This window comes from Sus scrofa, chromosome 6, assembly GCF_000003025.6.
Source record: "Sus scrofa isolate TJ Tabasco breed Duroc chromosome 6, Sscrofa11.1, whole genome shotgun sequence".
NCBI classification, from domain to species: domain Eukaryota; kingdom Metazoa; phylum Chordata; class Mammalia; order Artiodactyla; family Suidae; genus Sus; species Sus scrofa.
Genome location: NC_010448.4, coordinates 120,262,797 through 120,285,819, shown reverse-complemented (window position 1 = coordinate 120,285,819; position 23,023 = coordinate 120,262,797). Strand labels below are relative to the sequence as shown.

General features: G+C 45.4%; 1 protein-coding gene across 12 annotated transcripts in view; it reads right to left on the bottom strand.

Annotated features, from left to right (window-relative positions):
* Positions 1 to 23,023, bottom strand: part of FHOD3 (formin homology 2 domain containing 3) — a 549,164-nt gene that overhangs the window by 300,168 nt on the left and 225,973 nt on the right. For all 12 annotated transcript variants that reach the window (XM_021096278.1, XM_021096273.1, XM_021096274.1 and 9 more), the window contains exons 4-5: positions 16,133 to 16,200; positions 7,619 to 7,724 (exon numbers count right to left, since the gene is read on the bottom strand). In XM_021096278.1, coding sequence (XP_020951937.1) covers positions 7,619 to 7,724; positions 16,133 to 16,200 — 174 coding nt within the window. The remainder of the gene's footprint in view (positions 1 to 7,618; positions 7,725 to 16,132; positions 16,201 to 23,023) is intronic.

Here is a 23,023-nt window from a genome sequence, read left to right as displayed (position 1 = left end):
TACATAAAATAAACAAACCACTTGATAAAAATGACTATAAAATCTGTCCATAGGCATAAGTGTGCCATAATTACCAGGAATGACCAAGGTTAGAAAGAAGGATCACCCCCAGCCTGGGGTAAGTGAACAGAAATAGAGACGCCTGGTGGCAACATAAATTCACACACCCTTGGAGTTCCCGTTGCGGCTCAGCGGTAACAAACCTGATTTGCATCCATGAGGATGTGGTTTCAATCCTTGGCCTCACTCAGTGGGTTAGGGATCTAGCATTGCTGTGAGCTGTGGTGTAGGTGGCAGATGTGGCTCGGATCCCACATCGCTATGGCTGTGGTGTAGGCCAGCAGCTGTAGCTCCAATTAGACCCCTAGCCTGGGAAGTTCTATGTGCTCCAGGGGCAGCCGTGGAAAGACAAAACAAACAAATTCACACACTCTCTCTGAGGGCAATTTATTCAATCAAAGACAAGACGCAAATGTACATGCATTCAAACCCAACAACTCTATGCCCAGGACTCTCACCCTAGGTAATACCCAGTAACTCCCAGAGAGTCTTCTGCAAGGACAGTCTATCAGTGGCTTGGGCTGCTGTAGCAAATCTCCCAGACTGTGGGACATAAGCAACAGACAGCTACTTCGCACAGCTCTGGAGGCTGAAAGTCTGAGCTCAGTGTCTGCAGAGTTGATTTCATTCTGAGGCCTCTCTCTTTGGCTTGCAGGTGGCCTCTTCCCCGCGTGTCTTCAGCGCCCCCCCCCCCATACAGGTCTGCATCTTAATCTCTCCTTCTTATAAGGATACCAGTCATATTGGATCAAGGCCCAATGACCTCATTTTAACTTCATGACCTCTTTAAAGGTCCTTTTTTCAAATACAGTCATACTCTGAGGTATTGGGGGGTTTGACTTCAACAGAGGAATCTGAGAAGGGCATAATTCAGCCCGTAACAGGTGGTTACTGTATTCCTGTCATTGCTACTATTGATAACAACTGTCATACCTACAATTCAGTCTTTTATTTAGACCTTTCTATAAGTTCTTGAAGCTTTAAAACACTCCTATAAAGAAGGTATTATCCCCGTCTTGAGGGAGCAGCAGTTTGAAGTTAAAGAATTGTGCCAAGGTCTAGGAGACGTCACAGAACCAGCTGCCAAGGCCCACTGCTCCCTGCCAAGAGCCATGCTTGACAAGGTATGTATAGGACACTTCATTTTTGTAAAAGGCATGTGCAAAGCAAGCATGTACATAGGTTGGGAGAAAACGGTCTTTGCGTTGTGGGATTATGGGTGATTTTTGTGTTTTTCCTTTTTATGCTGCTTGCTTTTCAGACAATTGTCGGTTCACAAATTACACCATAAAAAAATAATGGAAGTGCTTTCTGTTACGAGGAATAAATCTACATGTCTCAGTTTTTACAAGGTTTTTTTCAGTCCTGTCTATCTTAAGCTGACTTTATTCCACTGGCCTTGATGCTCTGACACTCTCATCTTTGCAGGCTCAGTTTGGCTCCATGGGAGGCTAACTTGTGCCAGCCAGCACAGCTCCCTACCGGGAACAGCCCTGTCACACTGACTGAGCAAGAGGGGAGACATCAAGAGAAGGAGGATTCTGTCCTTGACACTGGTCTCAACTACCCCCTCCCCGGGGTGTGGTGCAGGGGGGTAGCTGGTGACAAACACTACCAGGACATCTGTCCTGTTGTGTCATCCACACAACTGGCCGTGTGGCTGCCATGATTGATCCCTGAAGTCATGACCCGGCAGGAGGCAAGAAAGGAAGTTCCCTCTGAGACAGTCAGGTGCACCAGGCAAGGGGGTGGAGGAGAGTCAGGGGCAGCTGGACAGTGGGAAACATGGTAGCCAAGGAATGGACCTTAGTTCAGGAAGTAAGCCATCCTCTCCCCTTCTGCTCCCATGTCCTCACTTTGGTGCTGGTTTAGAACCCTCCCTACCCGCTTCCATCAATAGTCTAAACCCAACCTTCGCTCTCTCCTTTGCTCCAAAATGCCAAAATAGAACCCCTCTAAGTGTTCCTGGGATGGAGGATATTGGTTAAATTATCATTTGATTACTGTCTGTTCATCCTGTACCACCACCTCATTCCTGGTGATGTAGAGATGCTGACAAAAGCTATCTGATCAGAAGCCCTGATCCTCATTAAAAGGTCCCCTAATATGCAAGGCGTTTTTTCCCCTACAGTTAAGAGATATTTGGCAAGGCACTGAAATCCTCCAGTTCCAGTTTTTCCAAAGAGGCCTGAAATCTGTATTTTTTAATGTGAAATCTTCCAATTTTTAAATGTTGACAGCCACCAAAATGTTTAAAAAAAAAACAAAACAAAACAAAACAAAACAAAACAAAAAAAAAAACAGGAGCAAACAAAAACATCTGCAGTTTTCTCCGGAAATGAAAGGGTTGAGCTAAAGGAGTTCTAAGATTGAAACTTGCTCTGATAGTGAGGATGGTGTTTTCTGATTAATGGGATTTGGCTTTAGGTAAAATGATGAAATCAAATTTCTCCTTGTAAAACTAGCCCTTAAGAGGTAGCCTCCCTTGAGGTACAGCCAGAAAAGGCAGCTGCTCTTACTGATTCCACTTATCTCTGTTTCTTTTCTCCTCCAAAGCATATCACATATAAGCAATTTCTAAACAGGTAAGACACCTGTGATACAGCATATCAAGTGGGTCACATGCCACACCTCCCAGGGAGCTGCCAGGGGACAGGGCTGGAACTTGGTTTCATTGGGGCATCCCCAGGGCCTGAAAGGGCCCATCACGAAAGCTGTCTGCCGTGGAAAGCTTCAGTTTCCAGGAAAACAGCTCTCAAGGTTCTACTTCAGTAGGAGTAATTGCGAGGTACAAAATTCCATGGCAGATTTATATTAAATATTGGCTACCACCCCCACACACATACACACCAGAAAACCCCTTTAGATCATAAGCGATAACCATCCAAGAATAATAAGTCGGGAAAATACTATTTCTACACATTGTACATTGAAGGCCTCTTCCCAGGAGCCAGCTCACATTTTTGAAGAGTGCCTGGCTACAGCGTAACTCAAAACCTATCTTTACTTCTCAGCAGATACATCCTCAAGTCAGAGCAACAGATGCTTGGGCCTTAAAAAAAGAGCCAACAGAGGGCTGGGAGCAAAAGTAAAGATAAATTAGACGAATCCTAAAAGCAGATGTGGAAAGGACAGGGATCTCCAAACGCTCTCACGGCCTTTGAATCTGAGGGCCTCACACGTGGTCACTCAGGTGGGGCTCCCAAGGAAACCACACAAAGGGGTCACTCCAGCTCAGCACGGTGACAACCGGCCCACCTTGAGGTTTGCAATACAAATTTTTGTTGTTGTTTTGCATTTTTGTTTTTTGTTTTGGGGGAGGGTGGGGTGGTTAGGGCCACACCCACAGTATATGGAAATTCCCAGGCTAGGAATTGAATCAGAGATGGAGCTGCTAGCCTACACCACAGCCACAGCAACACCAGACCCATCTGAGAGGGGTCTGCGACCTATGCCACAGCTTACAGGAACGCCAGATCCTTAACCCACTGAGCGAGGCCAGGGATAGAACCTGCATCCTTACAGACACTGTGTCAGGTTCTTAACCTGCTGAGCCACAATGGGAATTCCTGTAATAGAGTTTTAAACGCTGTCTTGACCCAGCTTTAAGGCTCCGGTTAGAGGTCAGTCAGTCCCCCTCTCCAAGAGCTCATCAAGTTCACACCCCTGACTGCCTGCTACGTTGGCCTCTCACACTCCAGACCTGATACTCCTGCCCAAACTGCCCCAGCCAGGGACAGCCCCCGAGCCCCAGGGCCCCCTATCCAATGGAAACTAGCCAATCCTAAAACTTCTCACCCCACCTTGTGTGGAAACCACAGCAGAGGTACCTGCCTGTCTCTCTGTCCCACTTCGCCCACAGGGCCCCTGCGGTCATGCTGCATTCTCCCAGCAAACAGTGATCCACAAAACCAGGAAAACCCTTTCGAGGGTCTCCCTCTTGCTCTGCCTCTGGCCTTACCCTCCTGCACCTGAGGTAATTCAGTTAAAATGAGGTTGGACAGAGAGGCAAGTCAAAGATTGTCCTTGATTGCAAATGTCTAGTGGCGGCCACCAGCTGATCACAACCTAAAAAAGCCCAGATGTCTTCAAGGTCAGGAAGGGGTGACTCAACATGTGGGCTGGGAAAAATGATAGTTTCCTTGTAGCAGAACACAAAAAGTCGCAGCCTAAGAAATCTGTCATTGACAGCCCTCAGAAGTACACTTTCCTGGCACGGGCTTCAGTCAAACACATCAAAATGTGCTGATGTTTGCACCCCATGCCCTGGTTACCCCGAGGCCTCTGAGACTTGGCGGAAGTGGGGCAGGCATGCAAAGGCCCTTGTGCAGCATGGAAAGCAGGACATCCTGGAGCAACCTGCCTGGGGGCGCTTGCTCGCTTGTTTCCCAGGTAACAGATGGTGGCCATCTGGTCTCCAATAAATAGACACCCCTGGAAAATCAAAATCAGAAGACGAGGCCTTGGTGGTGGCCATGGAAACTCAGGAGTATCCCTACATTTTAGGAAGCACTGCCCACAGCGAGGGTCTGACCTCAGTATCCTTCATCTACAGGGACAGAGAAGCAGCAGGGGGTGGGCAGGGCTTTTCCCCTGGCTGTGCTTAGGAGTTCTGAGTCTCAAGCATTTGGTGATCGCCTTTGGCCCCTTTCTAGAGCAGATCACGACACTGCAAGTTAATAAACCACTGCAAGCTTAATGATAGGCATCCACGAGGACAGAGAGCCTCGCTGAGGCATTCTATGTCAACACCAGCTTTCATTACCAGCAGGGACAATGCACGCAATTCACCATTTGGGACCTTGTACAGGCACTGAACTTACACTGCTCCTACATGGTCCCTTGGTGGCAGGGAGGCCCTCACTACCTCCAACCAGGTCACTATGTGGCCACTTGCCAGAAGGCTCCCTCAGCTGGGCTGAGTTGTGCTTTCCTAACTCCCCGTATGCGGCAGGCACTAGTAGCCTGCAGGCACAGGGTCAGGTCTTTCTCTCTTGCTGGCTCCCCTTGGAGTCCAAGAAGCCCAGCCCCCACTGTACCAGGCTCCCTTGCAGCTAGTGGTCATGCAACCCAGTTCTAACCCACAGGAGGTCACCAGGGGGCGTCTGCTGAGAATTTTGCCTTTCTGATAAGAGCAGGCAGACCACAGCCCAAAGAGCCACTCCCCAGCCCTGAATGTAGATTAATGACTGTTCTATAAAAATGTACATATTCACTCTTAGATAACAGTCAGGAAAACAAAGAGGAATGTGTAGGTGGTGATTAGTTCTATAGAGGTGTGCGTAAGTCCAGGCATTCATGCCAGGACCCACTGGGAAAGGTGTTTTTAAGTTAAAATGAGGTATACCTTAAACATAACAACAACAACAAAAAATATACTGTCAATGTGGACCCACTGTTTAGAGTGAGACAATTTTAGGTATATTTTCTTCCATGTGGTTCAACTCGTGAACATCTGTGGTATTAGTGACCTGGAGAATAACCAGAGGAAATGCTCCCACCCCTGTTTCCATGCCATCCCCTCTTCCAAATGTTGGGGCTACATGGGTGGAAATATGAGGATGAGGATCAAGGCTTGTACACTTCTCTTTAGATGCAAAAGGACAGCTGCATTTGGACACAATGCAGCAGGACAAAGTTTATGGTTAATTTGTCTGCACATACTATAAAAATTTCCATATAAATGTTTTAATGATATTGAGGCTAGAAATCATAAAATTCATCCATAAAGCATCTCTATGACAGCTTGTAACAAGGACCTATCACACACCCAGGCAAAGATGTTGGATGGACAGAAGGAAGGGACTCCACAGCCTCACAAACACCACGGGGCATAGAAACTGAGGCTGAGGCCCCCTCTCACACACATATTTGGCATTTATCAAAATGAATAGCAACAATGAACACCGACTTGAAAATACACCCTTAAATTTTTTTTCAATGAGCCCTAAGTTTTCTCTTTTGCTTTTGCCTTTGTTGCTGTGACTCTTCAGGAGTAGGAATAACGGGGAAGGAATTAGAGAGTGTGAGGTGCCAGGTCACAACTCAGACCATAGGAACCTTTGCAGGGTAAAACCCAACAGGAAAACTGCAGGAGATGGTCTCATTCAACTCTCATAATGGACACTGGATATTAAATCACACATTTTTGAGTATTTTTCCTTCACCCAAGGGAAAGAAAAGGAGGTATTTTTTTTTCCTTATACAGTCATGGAGTTGTGGAGTTATAGATGCAGAGGGGGGAACAGTTCCTCAGTCTTGCTGTGCCCCAGCCCATGGGCACGGCCCTTGCTTGGCCTCACACTAAAGCAATTTTTTTTTAATTTTTTGCTTTTTGGGGCCGTGTCTCTGGTATATGGCAGTTCCCAGGCTAGGAAGTGAATCAGAGATGCAGCTGCTGGCTTGCACTACAGCCACAGCAACACCAGGTCCAAGCCACAACTGCGACCTACACCATAGCTCAAGGCAATACCAAATCCTTTAATGCACTGAGAGGAACCAGGGATTGAACCTGTATCCTCATGAATACTGATTTGGTTCATTACCACTGAGCCACAACAGAAACTCCCACACTAAAGTGATTTTTTTAGGAAAATGCTCAAACTCTTTGAACCACAATTTTTTCAACTGCAAAATGGAGATAATATCAAACAAGACTAATCTGTCCTTTGGTAGGTCAAACTACTGATGGCAGCTAAGTCATATGGTCCAACCTAGTAATTCCTGCCCTGCCTATTCACATTTTTTTAATGAGATCAAATAAAATCATTTATATGAAGGTGCACAAAAATACTATAACTCTGAAAAGAGCATTGATTTTGGGAAGTGGAACAGTAATCAGTGCTTCAAACACCACCTGTGCATCACTTTATACAAAATGGAATTACGGAGGCAGCTCTCAGCATTCTTTCTAAAAAGGCAAATTCTGGGTCCTCCCCAGACCTACCACATCACAAAGAGGAGGACCTGGTAAGGAAGGTGCACTTCTTTTTTGGGGGGCTGGTGCCCATGGCATGTAGAACTTCCCAGGCCAGGGATCAAATCCAAGCCACTGCAGTGACCAGAGCCTCTGCAGTGACAACACTGGGTCCTTAACCCTCCGCACCACAAGGGTACTCCAGAGATGTGCACCTCCTACAGGAACTCCTGGTGACAACTCAAGGGGGAGACAACATTATTCCCCAGGAAATACTGCACTCTTTGGATTGAGGTGGCTTTGGGCTGAAATGCCAGCCTTACCCAAGGACACTTGCTGTGTCCCTTTCCTCACCAAAGAAAAGAGATGATAAAGGGTCTGGTGTGCAGAATGTTCTCTTAATAATTGAGGAGAGACTTCAGGTAACGTCAGGACAACGAGCTCAGCCACTAATTAGTTATGAGGAATTGGTAAAAACCTGATGAAAGTGTCATCTTTTACTAAGTGACAAAATGCAATGTCTTCATCACCTTACTCTGTGATCCAAGTCTGTGAAAGAGCTCTCAGTACTGAAATTTCCCCAAGGTCACCCAGACCTTCTTTGCAGCAGGGCCAAGCACCCCATGCACCGCACAAACTTACCCCTCAGAATGTAGTTCTGATAGTTCTGATCTGCCTCAGCTCCCACCTTGATCAAACACGTCAGACCTTCAGCCACTACAAATTCATGCACCAAATCCTTGTCATCCTGGCAGGAAAGGGGGAAAGAAAGAAAGAAAGAAAAAAAAAAAAAAGACTTCAAATACTGTCCCAATCCATCCTCCATCCAGGCCCCGTTAAAACTATGTACAAGCCTTTGAAACCAGACCGACCTCTGAAGACTGTTCTGCTCCATTCAAATGAAGCATCTTAACTGTTGCCAGAGGAATTTTACAACCAGGCTACACATGGTCGTTTGCCAAAGACCAATTATTGCCTTCTGGGCAATCTAATAAAGATAAAGCAAATGAATCCCCTGACCGTCAGGAAAATTTATAGCGATCTGTTTTTCATTCTTTAGAAATCACCAGGCTCCACTCCCCACAGGTTCCCCAGGGACCGGCCCCATGAAGCCTGCTGGGTTTCAACACAGGAAACACTGGGCTGCAGCACAGACCATCCCATGAAGATTTCACAGCGAACTGTGTGTTTCAAAAGGCAGTTGCTAAGGATGGTTATGAAGGTCTTGCAAAAGGTACCTGGGAGAGGAAAGGAGCAATTTCTCCACCTCCCAAGTTGTGCTGCTTGCAGGACAAAGGGGCAGCGCACAGAACCACCTGTGTGTCTGGAGCAGCCACACTGCCCCTCCAAAGAGCTACTGCTGGCAGCCTGCAGACCCCACCATGGAAGGCAGAGTATGGAAGGAATCGCAGGAGTCGTCTGATTAGTGGTTCTCAAAGAGAGGTCTCCAGATCCACAAGTACATGAGCATCAGCTGGACACTTGTTGGAAATGCACAATATCCGGCCCCACCCTGACTTACTGTTCAGGAGACCCCACTGTGGGGTCCAGCAGTCTGTGCTTAGCCAGCCCTACAAGGGATGAGGGGGTGTTCCCGTTGTTCTTAGCCCTGACTCCCTAACATCAGGATCATCTGCAGAGCTTTAAAAAGACCCGGACACAAGTCCCTACCCAGATGGGTTTCATTAGAATTTCTGGGGTGGGGCCCAGGCTCTGCTCTTATGTTCCCAAGGAAATCCTAAAGGGCAGCCAGTTCAAGCACCACTGATCTAATCTTACCTTCTCTTTATAGATAAAGACTCAAGAGCCACAAAATTCTGGCCAGGATTACCTAACTATGGTCCAGCCAATCCCAAGAGCCAGTCCTTTGCCTGGAATAGCTAGTTCAATGGAGCTCTATGAGAGGGATTTTTCCACGCCTGTTTCAGGAGATTTCCTCAGTTGGACACTGCCCTGTCTCAAACGCAGCTAGGATGTATTCATCTTCAATTATAACAACGGAGCAAAAATTAAAAAAAAAAAAACCTCAGTGATGTAAATAGTAGAAAGCTTAATGGGATAATGAAAGGTTGTTATTACAGGAACGGTCAGCAACCATGGTTTAATCTCCAAAAAAGAAAAAAAAATGATTTAGACACACTGGCAGAATTCTCCCATCTCCATGTTGAAATCAGCCCCTGATTTTGATTTCATGACATTTTCCAATTATATGAATGGAGGACCTAGGTTAACGGAGGAGGGGGTGGGGGGCAGGCAGGCCAGGCAAAACTCCCTTTGAACCAAGAACACACTCTTAACATTCAGAGGGCACTGGCAGGGAGGGGTGAACGCTGCTTGGGCCCCCAAGGTAATGAAAGACAGCTGTGTTAACTCAGACTCTAAGATAATCATGGCTTTGGAAGCAAGAGAAAATGGGACAATATCATGAGTTTTTGGAAAATTACTTTACACTCGTCTGTATAAAGGAAATAAAAATACTTCTTCCTCCATCCATATTCTTTTCCACCAGCATATGTGAAAAGTGAACATTTAGATGAGCTCATGTCTAGTCAGAAGGTTTTGCCAAGCATGAAACAAATGTTTATTACTTTAACTAAAACTAGAATTCACACATGACTTCATGGTGAAAAAGTGAGAATAAGCTCTCAAGAAACCACTCAGGCTAATCACTAATATTAATAATGTAGTGGAGAGTTGACGGTCTGGCAAAGGCACTTGGAAAAAAATGACTGGACAGGGGAGACAGTGCTTATAGAAATAATTCAGAACCCTAACTAAAATTTATGCACATATGTAGATAAGGCACTTAGGAAATAAGAATGTATGGATAATAAACGTAGAGAATGTCTTCCAAATTGGCATTGTACAAGACTTTTTTGGGGGTTTTTTTTTTGGTTTTTTAGGACCATACCTGCAGCACATAGAAGTCCCCAGGCTAGGGGGTGAATTGGAACTGCAGCTGCCAGCCTATGCCATAACCACAGCAATGCCAGGTCCAAGCCACGTCTGCAACCTACACCACAGCTCACGGCAATGCCAGATCCTTAACCCACTGAGCGAGGCCAGGAATTGAACCCGAGTCCTCATGGATCCTAGTTGGGTTCATTACTGCTGAGCCACAATGGGAACTCTGGGCAATGTGCAAGATTTTGAACACCTATCTTAAGATAGACGGGCCTTATTAAATGATTTTTAAAACACTAGTTTCTGGCTAGAATGAATTCAAAATGTTAACACTAACTGATTAGAGATTATCCTTGAATTTCAGAGTTGTCAGTGATAACCACACCTGGGATCATTTTTTATAAATGCCTATTAGTCAAGGATTATTCCCCTTAGTCCAAATGACGAATGGCTCTGTGGTTTTACACCCTTCCACGCTAGTTCCAAAAAGAACCTCTGAAACTAGAACACACAAGAGAGGATGGAGATGCAGACCTGTGGACGTGGGGGATGGTGATCTAAGCCCCAGACAGCTTGCAGCCTATGAAATCCATGCAATACTCAAAGTACCCCTGCCTCGTGGATTAGAGCTATTTTATGCACAGCTGGGGTCTTCCAAACAGATTAAACTTCTGATAGCCAACACCTTCTTCCTTGCCCATATAATGCCAACAAAGGCTGCTCAAAAGTACTTGTTTGATGATTAAGTGATAGAAAGAGCATCCCCGAGAATTCAGAGACACCACCACAGAACAAGCATCGTGAAGATGCAATATGTGTTTATTTATCTTTTAACGTTTTTCACCACAGAAAATTTGAAACATATACAACAGAAGACAGAATAATTTAGTGTATCCCAGGCACCAATCAACTCATAGCAATCCTGGTCCATCTAACATCCCACCCTGTCTGCTGCCACATTAATTTGAAGCAAACCCCAGGCATCACATCATTTAACCCATCAATATTTCAATAGGTACCTCCAAAACATAGGAATTCTTTTTAAAATTAAGCTTTTTTTAAAATTTTTATTAAGGGCTGCAATCACAGCATATGGAGGTTCCCAGGCTAGGGGTTGAATTGGAGCTACCGCTGCCAACCTATGCCAGAGCCATAGCAATGCCAGATCTGAGCCACATCTGAGACCTACACCACAGCTCACAGCAACACCAGATCCTTAACCCACTGAGCGAGGCCAGGGATCAAACCCACAACCTCCTGGTTCCCAGTCGGATTTATTTCCGCTGCACTATGATGGAAACTCCTCTTTTTAAAATTATGAAGTCATAATAAAAAGCAGTACTTTCTTAGGAGTTCCTGCTATGGCTCAGCAGAAATGAACCCAATGAGTCTCCATCAGGATGCAGGTTTGATATCTGGCTTCGCACAGAGGGTTAAGGATCTGGGTGTATGAAGGTCACAGACATGGCTTGGATCTGGTGTTGCTGTGGCTGGTGTGTAGACCCCTAGCCTGGGAACTTTCATATGCCACACCTGCAGAACTTGAATAAATAAATAAATAAATAAATAAATAAATAATACTCAGAGTTCCCATCGTGGCGCAGTGGAAACAAATCCGACTAGGAACCATGACATTGCAGGTTCGATCCCTGGCCTCACTCAGTGGGTTAAGGATCCAGCACTGCTGTGAGCTGTGGTGTAGGTCAAAGATGCAGCTCAGATCCTGCGTTGCTGTGGCTATGGCATAGGCCGGCGGCGACAGCTCTGATTAGACCTTTAGCCTGGGAACCTCCATATGCTGTGGGTGCGTCCTTAAAAATAAAAAAAGAAAAAGTAACACTTTCTTAATATTATCAAATGTCCAGTTGGTGACCAAAATTCCAACAGTCCCAAAATACAGTTTTTCACATTTTGTATGAGGATCCGAATAAGAACCACATGCGGCAAGTAGCTGATATAACCTTTAAAGGTCTTCTAATTCATCTTTTTCTTTCCCCTTGAAATTTGCACGTTGAAGAAAATAGATGATTTGCCCTACAGAGTAGCCTGTTTTCTGGATTTTGTTGATGACATGCCTGTGTTATGGTTTAACATGTGCCCCAGTCCTAGATCATTTATGAACTGGTTCCTGCACATAGAAGCAGGATCAGATCCAGGGTTGATTTCGTTGGCTTGACTACATCCTCAACTGCAGTGTGAGTTTCCACAAGGAGGCAGCTAACATCTGGCTGTAACCCATCTCCATCATGTCAGCAGGTCTTAATGCTCAAGACCTAGATCCGTTCATTCATGCAGGGTTGCAAAATTCTGACATTCTAATTAATATTCTAATTCTACCCCTTCTCCTTACTTATGAGCTAGAATATTTTTCCAAGCAAAATTTCCCCTAAACTCACTACAGTTTGATTATCTTAAAGTTCATATGGGAAAAGGTCATATAAATGTGATTCTAAAGTGACCCATTTTTCAAAATAACAAACAGGTTCAACAGCGTCTTCCTTCCAGTGGTGGCCAATTCATTGTCACACTTTACTGTTAATATGAATTCATCAACACAGATTAACCAGATGTGCTTCAATCCATTATAATTTATCATCCTTGTGGATGCTTATATTGTCCATCTTCAGCCAGCCAATGGGTGACCCTCCGACATGCTCCAGTGGGAGGCCTTTCAATGTGTTCCTGAGTTCCTTTGGCAATAATCCTAGTTTCCTGGCTATCTGTATAATAAGATGTCCCAAGTTTATTTGACCCATTTCTTATGCCAGACTTGAAATCAGCTATTTCTCCAAGGAGTTCTGGTTCCCTTCTATGTTTTAAGACTACAATCTCCATGCTAGTGGTGCTTGGTACTAATGGGCTGATCATTGCTTTTGGTCCTTTCCAATAAACTTGGTGCTAGAAATATGCTTTTTTGCAAGTTTGTTAAAATAATAAATGCCATGACTTCCTTCTGATCCTCCAAATAAATTCAGGAATGACAGGGTAGTTTTGTTTGTTTGTTTGCTTGCTTGCTTGCTTTTTAGGACCACACCCACAGCATATGGAAGTTCCCAGGCTAGAGGTCAAATCGGAGCTACAGCTGCCGGCTTACCCCAGAGCCACAGCAACACTGGATCAGAGTCACATCTGTGATCTACACCATGGCTCAGGGCAATTCCAGATCCCTGACCCACTGAGGGAGGCCAGGGATCGAACCCGCATCCTCATGGATACTAGTGAGATTCATTTCGGCTGAGCCACAATGGGAACTCCTTTTTTTTTTTTTTAACTTAATCATTCTACCTTTCTACCTTTCTACCAATTTTCCTCCACACTAAGAATCCAAATCCTTAAGATCTCAAAAAGGACAAAATTAGAAAACACACATGCACACACATCCCAGAATGATAAAAGAGATACCAACACTACCATCAGCAATGTGATAATTATAAATAGCTGATCTTCATGTGTCCATGGTCCTCTGTATTCTTAGAGTATATCCTACCCAGGGTACAGTAAACACAGTGTCCTAAAGCTGCTTGAAATAGCTCTTCTCTGCATGGTTCTGCCACCAACTGGGTACTCGATGAGGTGAACACAGCTTTTGAAAGAAGTCAAAGTTGAACAACAGAAACAGAAGGCAGAGGGTTCCCATCGTGGCTCAGCAAAAACAAATCTGACTAGCATCCTTGAGGACACAGGTTCAATCCCTGACCTTGCTCAATAGGTTAGGGATCCAGCATTGCCGTGAGCTGTGGTGCAGGTCGCAGACACGGCTCAGATCCTGCATTGCTGTGGATGTGGCGCAGGATGGCAGCTACAGCTCTGATTCGACCCCTAGCCTGGGAACCTCCATATACCACAGGCGCAGCCCTAAAAAAACAAAAAAAACAAAAAAAAAAAAAAACAAAAAAAAAAAAAAACGAAAATAAAAAGAAACAAACAAACAGCAGGCAGGCTGAGGGACTAACAGGGAATTAGGGTGAGGAGCGGCATAAGTGTAGCCCTCCAATGGCATAGTAAGAGTCCAGCCCAATGACGTGGGGAGTCTGAGTTCGAAAGGAGGATGTAATAGATGGTGAAGACATTTTGTTTTGTTCATCTAAGAAGCAGGGAGACACTGATGGATACATGGGAAGTGAAACTCTGGGTCAAGTAAAAGCATTTATTCAATTAGTGGCAGGAAAGACTGGAGACAGACACCTGCTCAAGGAGTATTCAACTAGCCCCGTTCATTCATCTATTACTTCACTGGTGCAGGCCACCAGTGATGAAATCCAGGGAGCTCATGGATGACCAGATTCAGACCAGTGCCCTGTGGGATCTTTATTTTTTTTTTATTTTATTTTTTTTAGGGCCACACCTGCGGCACATGGGGGTTCTCAGGCTAGAGGGCAAATGGGAGCCACAGCTTCCAGCCTAGATCACAGCCACAGCAACGTGGAATCCCAGCCACGTCTGCGACCTACACCACAGCTCATGGCAATGCCGGATCCTTAACCCACTGAGCGAGGCCAGAGACTGGACCGGCATCCTCATGGATACTAGTAGGGTTCGCTTCTGCTGAGCCATAACAGGAACTCTCACACTGTAGTATCTTGAGTTCTACTCCAGACATAAGCACAGAGACCTTTAGTGGTAATTGGAGAGCCCTCAACTGCAGAGAGGGCTCATCTAGGGAGAGGATCCCTGGCAAGAGGAGGCACCAGGTGGGACATGGAGAGTGGATGTGGGGAAGCAATGCATCCTGGGGGAGAAGCAAGAGGTCCAGGGGCAAAGGTGCAGAAGAGCAAGAGCATGGCTTGCCCCCAGAACAAAGTCTTGAGTGAGACTTAGCTGCAGCCAAGGACAGTGAGGTGGGCCGCAGAGGTCACATCCAGAGGGCCTCGGCCTTATACCGAGAGATTCAGACGGAACCCCAAGGGCTATGCAGAACTAGCAAGGGAACTTTGTCAACCCCCTCTGGTGGGAAGCTAGAGGATGGATTAAGTTGGGGGTGACCAAAAAGTAGGCAGTGCCCATGACAGCTATTACAACTTTTCCAGAAGAAACAGCCTGAACCAAGGCAGATCCCAAACTCCAAGGCACTTCTAAGATGTGCAACATGAGGAAGCAATGGTGACTTGGGTTCACACCTGTAGCTGTGGGAAGAAATGATGACCCGCCTCCAGAAACCTCACTGAGGAGGGGTCTGCTTTGGGAAAAAGATGAGGGCATAGTGGAACAAGTTTACAGATGGGATGAGAACGTGCAGGTGGCACGGATTGTGGGCCTGCCCATGAAGGGCACAGGACAGCCACTCTGGCTAGAACGGTCCTTGACAGAAAATTTTTAAGGATGTGAAGGACATGGGAACTATGGCCTCCACTCTAGGGTCTAAAATCAAGACAGAAAGAACAAGGAACCTAAGCAGACACAAGCTCAGGGCAAATGCCATCTTCTCCACAAATCCTCCTTCTGCTCCTCCTGACCCTGCCCAGGCACAGCGGCCTCGCCCTCCACCCCTGGCTCTCTGTTTCTCTTCCCTGCAGTCTCCTGTGCGTGACAGTTTGGAGTCTGTCGGCACACCTGTCCTAGCCCTGTTCACTAAGCTCGTGACTTGCCCAGGGGAAAAGAAGAGGGAAGGCTTAGGAGAGAGGGACAGACAGAACCCCACAGAGACGCTTGCGCACGTGTGCAAGGGGGCATGTCCCCAGCAAAACCCTGGAAACGAACCCCTCTGTCCGCCAGTAGAAGGAACGAGGCAACTGGGAACTGCCTCCATCATGCCCACACCTCTCCTGCTCTAAGCAAGCTATGGTATGATACACACAGCCTGATAATATGCATATAAAATTAACAGAAAAGAATATCACACACTGTGGATGAACGGTCACCATCAGTATGTAAACGTGCATCTGTGTGATTAACACTGGGTGGGACATTCAGTAGAGAGGGACCCTGGGATGCAGTGGGAAGAGGATAAGTGATATTGAAGGGAACACAAGACTTCAATTATATCTGTAGTAGGTTTTCTTTTTTTTTTTTTTTTTTTGACCTGAAGTAAATATGGAAAATTATGGTGAGTGGATAAAGTTTTCTTTACTTCTTATTATGCTTGAAACATTTGATATGGTAAAATAGTCTCAACTGATATTTTGGCTGAATTTACATTGTACTCTAAAGAGACTTTGCTTTTGGTAACCAGCGAATGGTATAAACTCGTCTGCATCTAATTCCACAAGCAACACAGAAACAGGACCTAAGAGTATTTTTGTCTTCTTCTTTTACCTGAAATATCTGCTTCAAGGAGAAAAGGGCCCTTCTTAAATCTCGTCCAGTGGAGTTGTACAGTTTTTCTGAAATAAAGAATACAACATATAAAATTAATTACACTGACTCAACAGATGGTAAAAGCACAGAGAGGATGTGAACAATTACAGAATTTCCACTGGAAAGGTGAGTGAAACCAATTCAGTTCATTCGGGATATAGACCTCACCCCCAAGAGTGCAAAGAACAGCCCAGGCTGTGACAGGAGACACGCAGAGGGGGTTGTGAGCTGTGGGACAGGTGCCCAGATCTGCACCCTCAGGCCTCAGCCTCCCCCACTCCAGAGCTCTATTTCCACCTGTTTACAGTCTATGACACTTCAGAGCCAACTATATCCAGAAGATGAACACAGCCAAAATGGAACTCCTCCTACCACCTCCCTCCTCCCTTGCGTCACAGCCCCGGCGCCACCATGCTTTCTGCAGCTGGGCTCAGAGAGCTTCAAGTTGCCTCCTTTTCCCTGGGATCAAATGGTCCTTTTGAGAGACCCCGGGGCAGCATGGTGTCTCTAAGGATGGATTGTCTCTCTTGGCAATGGCCCTTCAGGAAGAAACCCAGCCTTGGCTTTGCCTGCACCTGGGCTCTCATTCATGTGACATGGGTTCAAGGGTGAGTCCCGGCCTGGAGCAAGGTAGATGGAAGGTATCCTGAGGCTCAACACTTAGGCAGACTTCTACCACCAGGTCTCATTTAATGTATTAGTTAGGACAGGCCTTGTGCCAAAGGAGGAGCGCTTGACCTAGAGCCCACCCTCCAGAGGTCACAGTGCAAGAGGAGTGGCAGGTGAGTATGCCACAATTCCTAGCTGCTCAGTGGGGCAGCAAGACAATGCGCTGAAGGCACACAGAACGGAAGGGAGCATCCAGTTCCTTGCGTGTATGCAGGATTCCCAGGAGCATGGACACCACTCAGTTTCCCAGAACCCAAGCTTGGCCCTGACCCAGGTGGCTCGGTTACCAACGGCTGGCTTCCTAACACCGCCTGCCAGACCACCCCCATGTAAATCACCTAACACACATTTACTGAGCACCTGTCAGGCACTGTTCTCAGCACTAAGGATACAGTGGTGAAGCGTGAACCTCATCAGATGGCCTGCATTTCAAACCTAGTGTCACCACCTCTAGCTGTGTGACCTCAGGCAGAGTACTCTACCTCTCTGAGTCTTGGAGTCCTCATCTGTCAAACCAGAACAGCTAATCATAGATTTAGAGGAAAATGGTTTTGTGTTAAATCAAGCACTGATACAATGGGGTGGAATGCCAAATTATTTAAAATATGTAGAATAATAGAGCTGAAAGCAATGTTACACTTGCGGCCGGCAACCCTGGGCCTCAATGACAACCTATGGGGGGGACCAGGGGAGGGGTATGGGGCAGAGCCACATGCTCCTCTTGTGCGAGGGGCAGGGACTTGTGTGGAAGGAGGTGGAACACACAGCTAAAAGATTTGGCGGATGTCTGCTAGTAAGAAGGAAATGCCCGCTTTGCACTGTGGCTCTGGAAGTGAACAGGCTCCCATCTGTGAGGCTTAAAATGACAGATGTTGGGCAAGGCTCAGCCTATGATGGCGGTACCTTCCTCAAAGGCCTCCCTATGAATGTCTTGTCCACGTCCCCTCTTCCCATCCACCCTCCAGACTACGGCCAGAAGGGCTGGATGAAAATGACCATTGGACAACATCGCTGCCCCTATTTAAATCCCTCCGTGGCTGCCCACTGCACTGGGCAGGAAATCCAAAATCCTTCACGTGGCCTGATCATCAAGCCCTTGGTCGTGCAGCCTTGGCCCTCCTCCCTTGCTGTGTCACAGACCAAGAGCCCTGGCTCCTCGGCAGACCAGGCTCCTTCAGACCCACAACCTACACACGCAGCTTAAGGGGCAGAGGCAGGATTCTGTGGGGCTGGGGTTGGGGATGGCATCTGACCCTAAGGCCTCCAATTTGTTTGCCCACCATGGAATCCGCTACCTCTAAGGATGATATGCAGTCCATAGTCACTTGTTGATTACGAAGAATTTCAATTAAGAATGAACCTCTTGCCTTCCTGAACTTAAAGAGCCAGGAAGACTCCAAAAAAATCAGCCATCCCCAAACCAAATGTCTAATTCATCACAGACCCTAAGAAACAAGGCCTGAAAACCTGCATCTGACCTCTAAAGTATCTGCATGGCCCTGAAAGACAGGAGTAATAAAATGAACTGTGTCACACTTGCAGGGGAACCCACATTCCAGGGGTGATCACTTCTTCCTCTAGTTCCTACAGCTAATATCTCAGAATCCTCGAATCCCAGAGAAATAAGCTTGGGGTTTTTGTTTGTTTTTGTTGTTGCTTTTTTTTTTTTTTTTTTTTAACAACTATGCCTGCGGCATATGGAAGTTCCCAGGCTAGGGGTCAAATCTGAGCTGCCGCTGCTGGCTACATCACAGCCACAACAACACCGGATCCAAACCACATCTGGGACTTACACCGCAGCTTACGGCAATGCCAGATCCTTAACCTTCTGAGCGAGGCCCAGGATCGAACCTGCATCCTCACAGACACTACGTTGGGTTCTTAACTCACTGAGCCACAACGGGGACTCCTAGGCTTGGCTTTTGCCTATACCACTTCTAGTAAGAAAAAGCTCTCAGATGCAAGCATGGGACTCCATACACCCTGAAGAGCAGGGGCAGATTTAGCTTCCTCAGGAAGAGCATCAGTAGAGGAGGGTCCATTCCATGTACCTCTGTGTAAGGTAATAAGGCTTATGTTAGACTGTCTTGCTTATATACCACCCGATGACAGGCAGAAACATGTCTCAAACAGACTCGCAATAGCCCAGTTTGAGTCTCCGTTAGTTACTAGGGATCTGTCATGGCTTCTAATTCATGTGAATGAGGATTACGGTCTGTGGCGTTCTGACAAGGTTTTAGTACTTGGTGCTATAATCCAAATAAGGAGTTTTTAAACTAGGGATTAAGGATTAATAGAAAAAACTTCAGCTGAGCATGACAACGTCTTGTTGAGGATTTTTACATCCACATTCATGAGGAACATGACCCAATGGTTTTCATTTCTTAGAATGTTGTTGACACTGAGGCAGCACGCATCTCATGAGTCAGGCGTGCTCCCTCCTCTTCTACTTTCAGAACATGTTTGTACAGACTGACAGTATTTACTCCTTAAATGTTCAGCAGAATTCTCCAGCGAAGCCACCTGTGCCTAGAGTTCTCTTTAGCAAAAGGTTTTTAACTATGGATTCGATTAACGTAGGGCTATTCTAAAGATTCATTTCTTCTTGAGTGAGCTTTGGTCATTTGAGTCTTTCGGCAAAGTTCTCCCTTTCATCTAAGTTGCTACATGTGTGGACGTAAGGTTGTTCCTAACACTCCTTTACCACCCTTTCATGGGCAATCTCTTCTCTGTTGTCCCTGACATTGGCAATCTTTTCTCTTTCTTGCTTGGTCCGTCAGGCTAGAGCTGTATCAATTTTATTGATCTTTTCAAAGAATCAGATTTTGATTTCATTCCTTTTTTTCATTGCTTTTCTGATTTCTACTTCATTGATTATGTTCTCCTATCTGCTTGCTTTGGGCTTAATTTTTTTTCTTTTTTTCTAGTTTCTCATGGTGGAAACAACTGATTTGAGACTTTTCTTCTTATCAAATGTAAGTATTCGAGGAGTTCCTATCATGGCTCAGTGGAAGCGAATCTGACTAGTATCCATGAGGATAGAGGTCAATCCCTGGCCTTGCTCAGGGGGTTAAGGATCTGGCTGGCTGTGAGCTGTGGTGTAGGTTGCAGGCCGCTCAGATCTGGTGTGGCTGTGGCTGTGGCTGTGGCTGGCAGTTGCAGCTCCAATTTGACCCTTAGGCTGGGAACTTGCATATGCTGCAGGTGCAGCCCTAAAAAAGACAAATACATATATATATACATATATATAAATGTGTGTGTGTGTGTGTTGAGTTAGGGTTAGGGTTTATATTTATATATATATATATATATATATGGTTAGGGTGTATATATATATTCAATGCTATAAATTTCTCCCTAAGCACTATTTTAGCTGCATTCTGCAAATTTAGATAGGTTGTGTTTTTATTTTCCTTTGATTCAAAATTGAATGAATGTTGACTATTTCATTCAGTTCAAAAGAGAATCATTTAAAAATGGCTTTAGAAATGCAGACAAAGGGGGGGGATAACTTAATCCTGTGGGATTTTTTTGGTCTTGTTGTTAACCTGATGGCCCAGAATATGGTCTATCTTGATGACTGCCTCATGGGTACAAGAAAAGAATGTGTATTCTGCTGTTATTGGGTGAGCCGTTCCACAAGTATTCACTCGATCAAGTTGAATGAGAGTGCTGTTCAGGTCTTCTTTTCTTACCACGTTTCTGTTTATCTGTTCAATACTGTACTGTGAAAGGAGTACTGCAATATCTAACAATTATATTAGACTTGTCTATTTCTCCTTGCAGCTTCAAGTTTTTGTTTTCAGGTCCTTTGAGGTTCCGTTATTAGGCACACTCACAGTTAAGACTGCCATGGCTTTTAGGTTGATTGACTTTTTGTCATTATGCAACGTCTCTCTTCATCGCTGGCAATATTCCTTTTTAAAGTCTAATTTTCTAATAGCACTATGGTTAGTCAGTGTTTGCATGGTATATCTTTCCCCATCCTTTTTTTTTTAACTTGTCTTTGTAGAGTTTCTTGTACGTACAGTTGCAACTTGTTTTTATCCCATCTATCTTTTAATTGGTATGTGTTCTCTGTATTTTTAACCTCTAGGACATCACAGATGACTCCTCTGTGGCACTTAGAACAGAAGACCTCAGGGAGGCCTCACCCTTTGCTGAGAAACATCCTTGTACAAATGCCAAAGATATCTTTGAGTGGTGCCAGAAATCTCTCCCCCTCCCTTTTGTGCCAAGTATCTTAATTAAAACAAACAACAATTTCTATTCTAGGAATAAGTACTTTTCATTCCAATTGTCTTTACCTTGGAAAAAAATTGGTTATACATTTTATTCAAATAATTGTCTACTCCAAATAAAGCTAAATAAAAACAGAGTACAGTTTCCAAATAATAACTCTCACTTTAATGGGAGAAAATTATCATTACAGACTTCAGAGAGTGAGTTACGAGTTTTAATGTAGTTTGGTTTTCTTAATATCAAAGCTCAAAAGATCAGCTAACCTATATATGAATATTATGTATATTGGCTGAAATGTCCTTAAAAATACTTGGCTTTTTAATTCCATAAGCTCTAAAGCACTAGGTGAGGTCTAGATCAGAAATCCTTCCATCTGGCATCTGCTAAGTTGTAGCTTTTTTTTTTTTTTTTTAACATTTCATAAGAGTGACTGGCTGTGAAGTTTCACCTTTATGGCCAAGACGCCCTCTCCCAAAGTACTGCAAACCTTTCCTTCTTCTATGAAATAAACCTTTCAATAAATGTCATGACTGGGTCCCCATATCATAGAAAAACAACTAGAATCATCACCATTGTGGTTGAAATTAAAATGACCAAATACTCATTCAAAGAAATATGATGCTAGAGTATTGCTTTTCCAGAAAAAGCAATTGATATTACCTTTAAAAAAAAAACAAAAAAAAACATTGTGGTGTTAAAAGAAATCACAGAACTTAATTAAAACTCAAAATTGCCATCTATTTAAAAAACAAAGCAAAACACAATAGTACCAAAAAGCCTCTATGCCCTACTGAACTTGTTCTGTTGACTTTTAACATACGTTTAGGAGACACTGCTGTTTACCTAGAGGTTAGGAAGGATTAGGGACCAAGGGTGTTTGTAAATGACACATAATTCGTCATTTTATGAGAGTTACAGTTCCTGCTGGTAGAAGGGGAGCCAGCAGATGTTTAACCACGTCAGCGATCACGCTCAAACCAAAGACTGCCTCATAAACCTTTGATCGGCTTAAGAGGGGCCTACACAGGCCAAAGGAGAAGCACTCCTTCCCACAGGCCAGGTTCTGGGCTTCCTCACGGCTGGGCTGGCCACACCACAGGCGCTGTGGTCTGGAGTTTTAACCGCTGGGGGACACTCAGAGTTCAAGGAACTAGGCGTTCCATTTATGTCGCATCCAGGCCTCACCATGGCTGTGCTGTCTTCCTCTTTAGCTTAGTCTAGAGTGTGAAGGGTTCACCTAGAAACAGAGCATGGCTGCCAGGTCCCAAGGGTATGCTTGATGTCAGTCCTGGAAGCCAGCCCTGTTGAACACCAATCACTCCTTCTTTGGAAGCAGTCTGTCTATGCAGAATTCAGGTGCAATTTCCAGTCCTGGGTTATGTGGTGATTCCAAGGCTTCCTCAATGCAGGTGACCTTGTTATGCCCTTGTTCTGCCATTAGTGCCTGCAGGCTCTGCTCTCTCTATGTGGGTCTTGCACGTGTGGCTCTGGGTCTGTGTTTGTGGGTGCAGATGCGCCCTTGGCTTCAGCCTATGGACGGTGGAGCCGAGCCTGGAGGTCCTCTGACCCTTCAACTATATGCGAGACACTGTGTAAGTTATCCCAGTGCGTCCCGGGTTCCAAGGGAGGGAATTCCAGGTGTGCACACTGGCTGAAAATCAGGCAGTGCAGAAGAAAAAAAGACCCCAAAAGCTGAGCGGGGGGAGGGACCCAGGGCCCACCCTAAGCTGGCAAGAGGGCAGCCCCAGAGGCTCCACCTGTATGTGAATTTCACACTTCTCCCAAGACCTCAGAGGTGCTCCCTTCTCCTCCTTGTCCTCCTCTCAGATGTGAACACATGCTGATGAGGGTGGTACAGCCCTTCCTGGGCAGCGGGTGGGGCGGATGCAAGGGAAAAGACCTGCACTGCGACTTGGCTTGAGAGCCCTCAATCAGAGC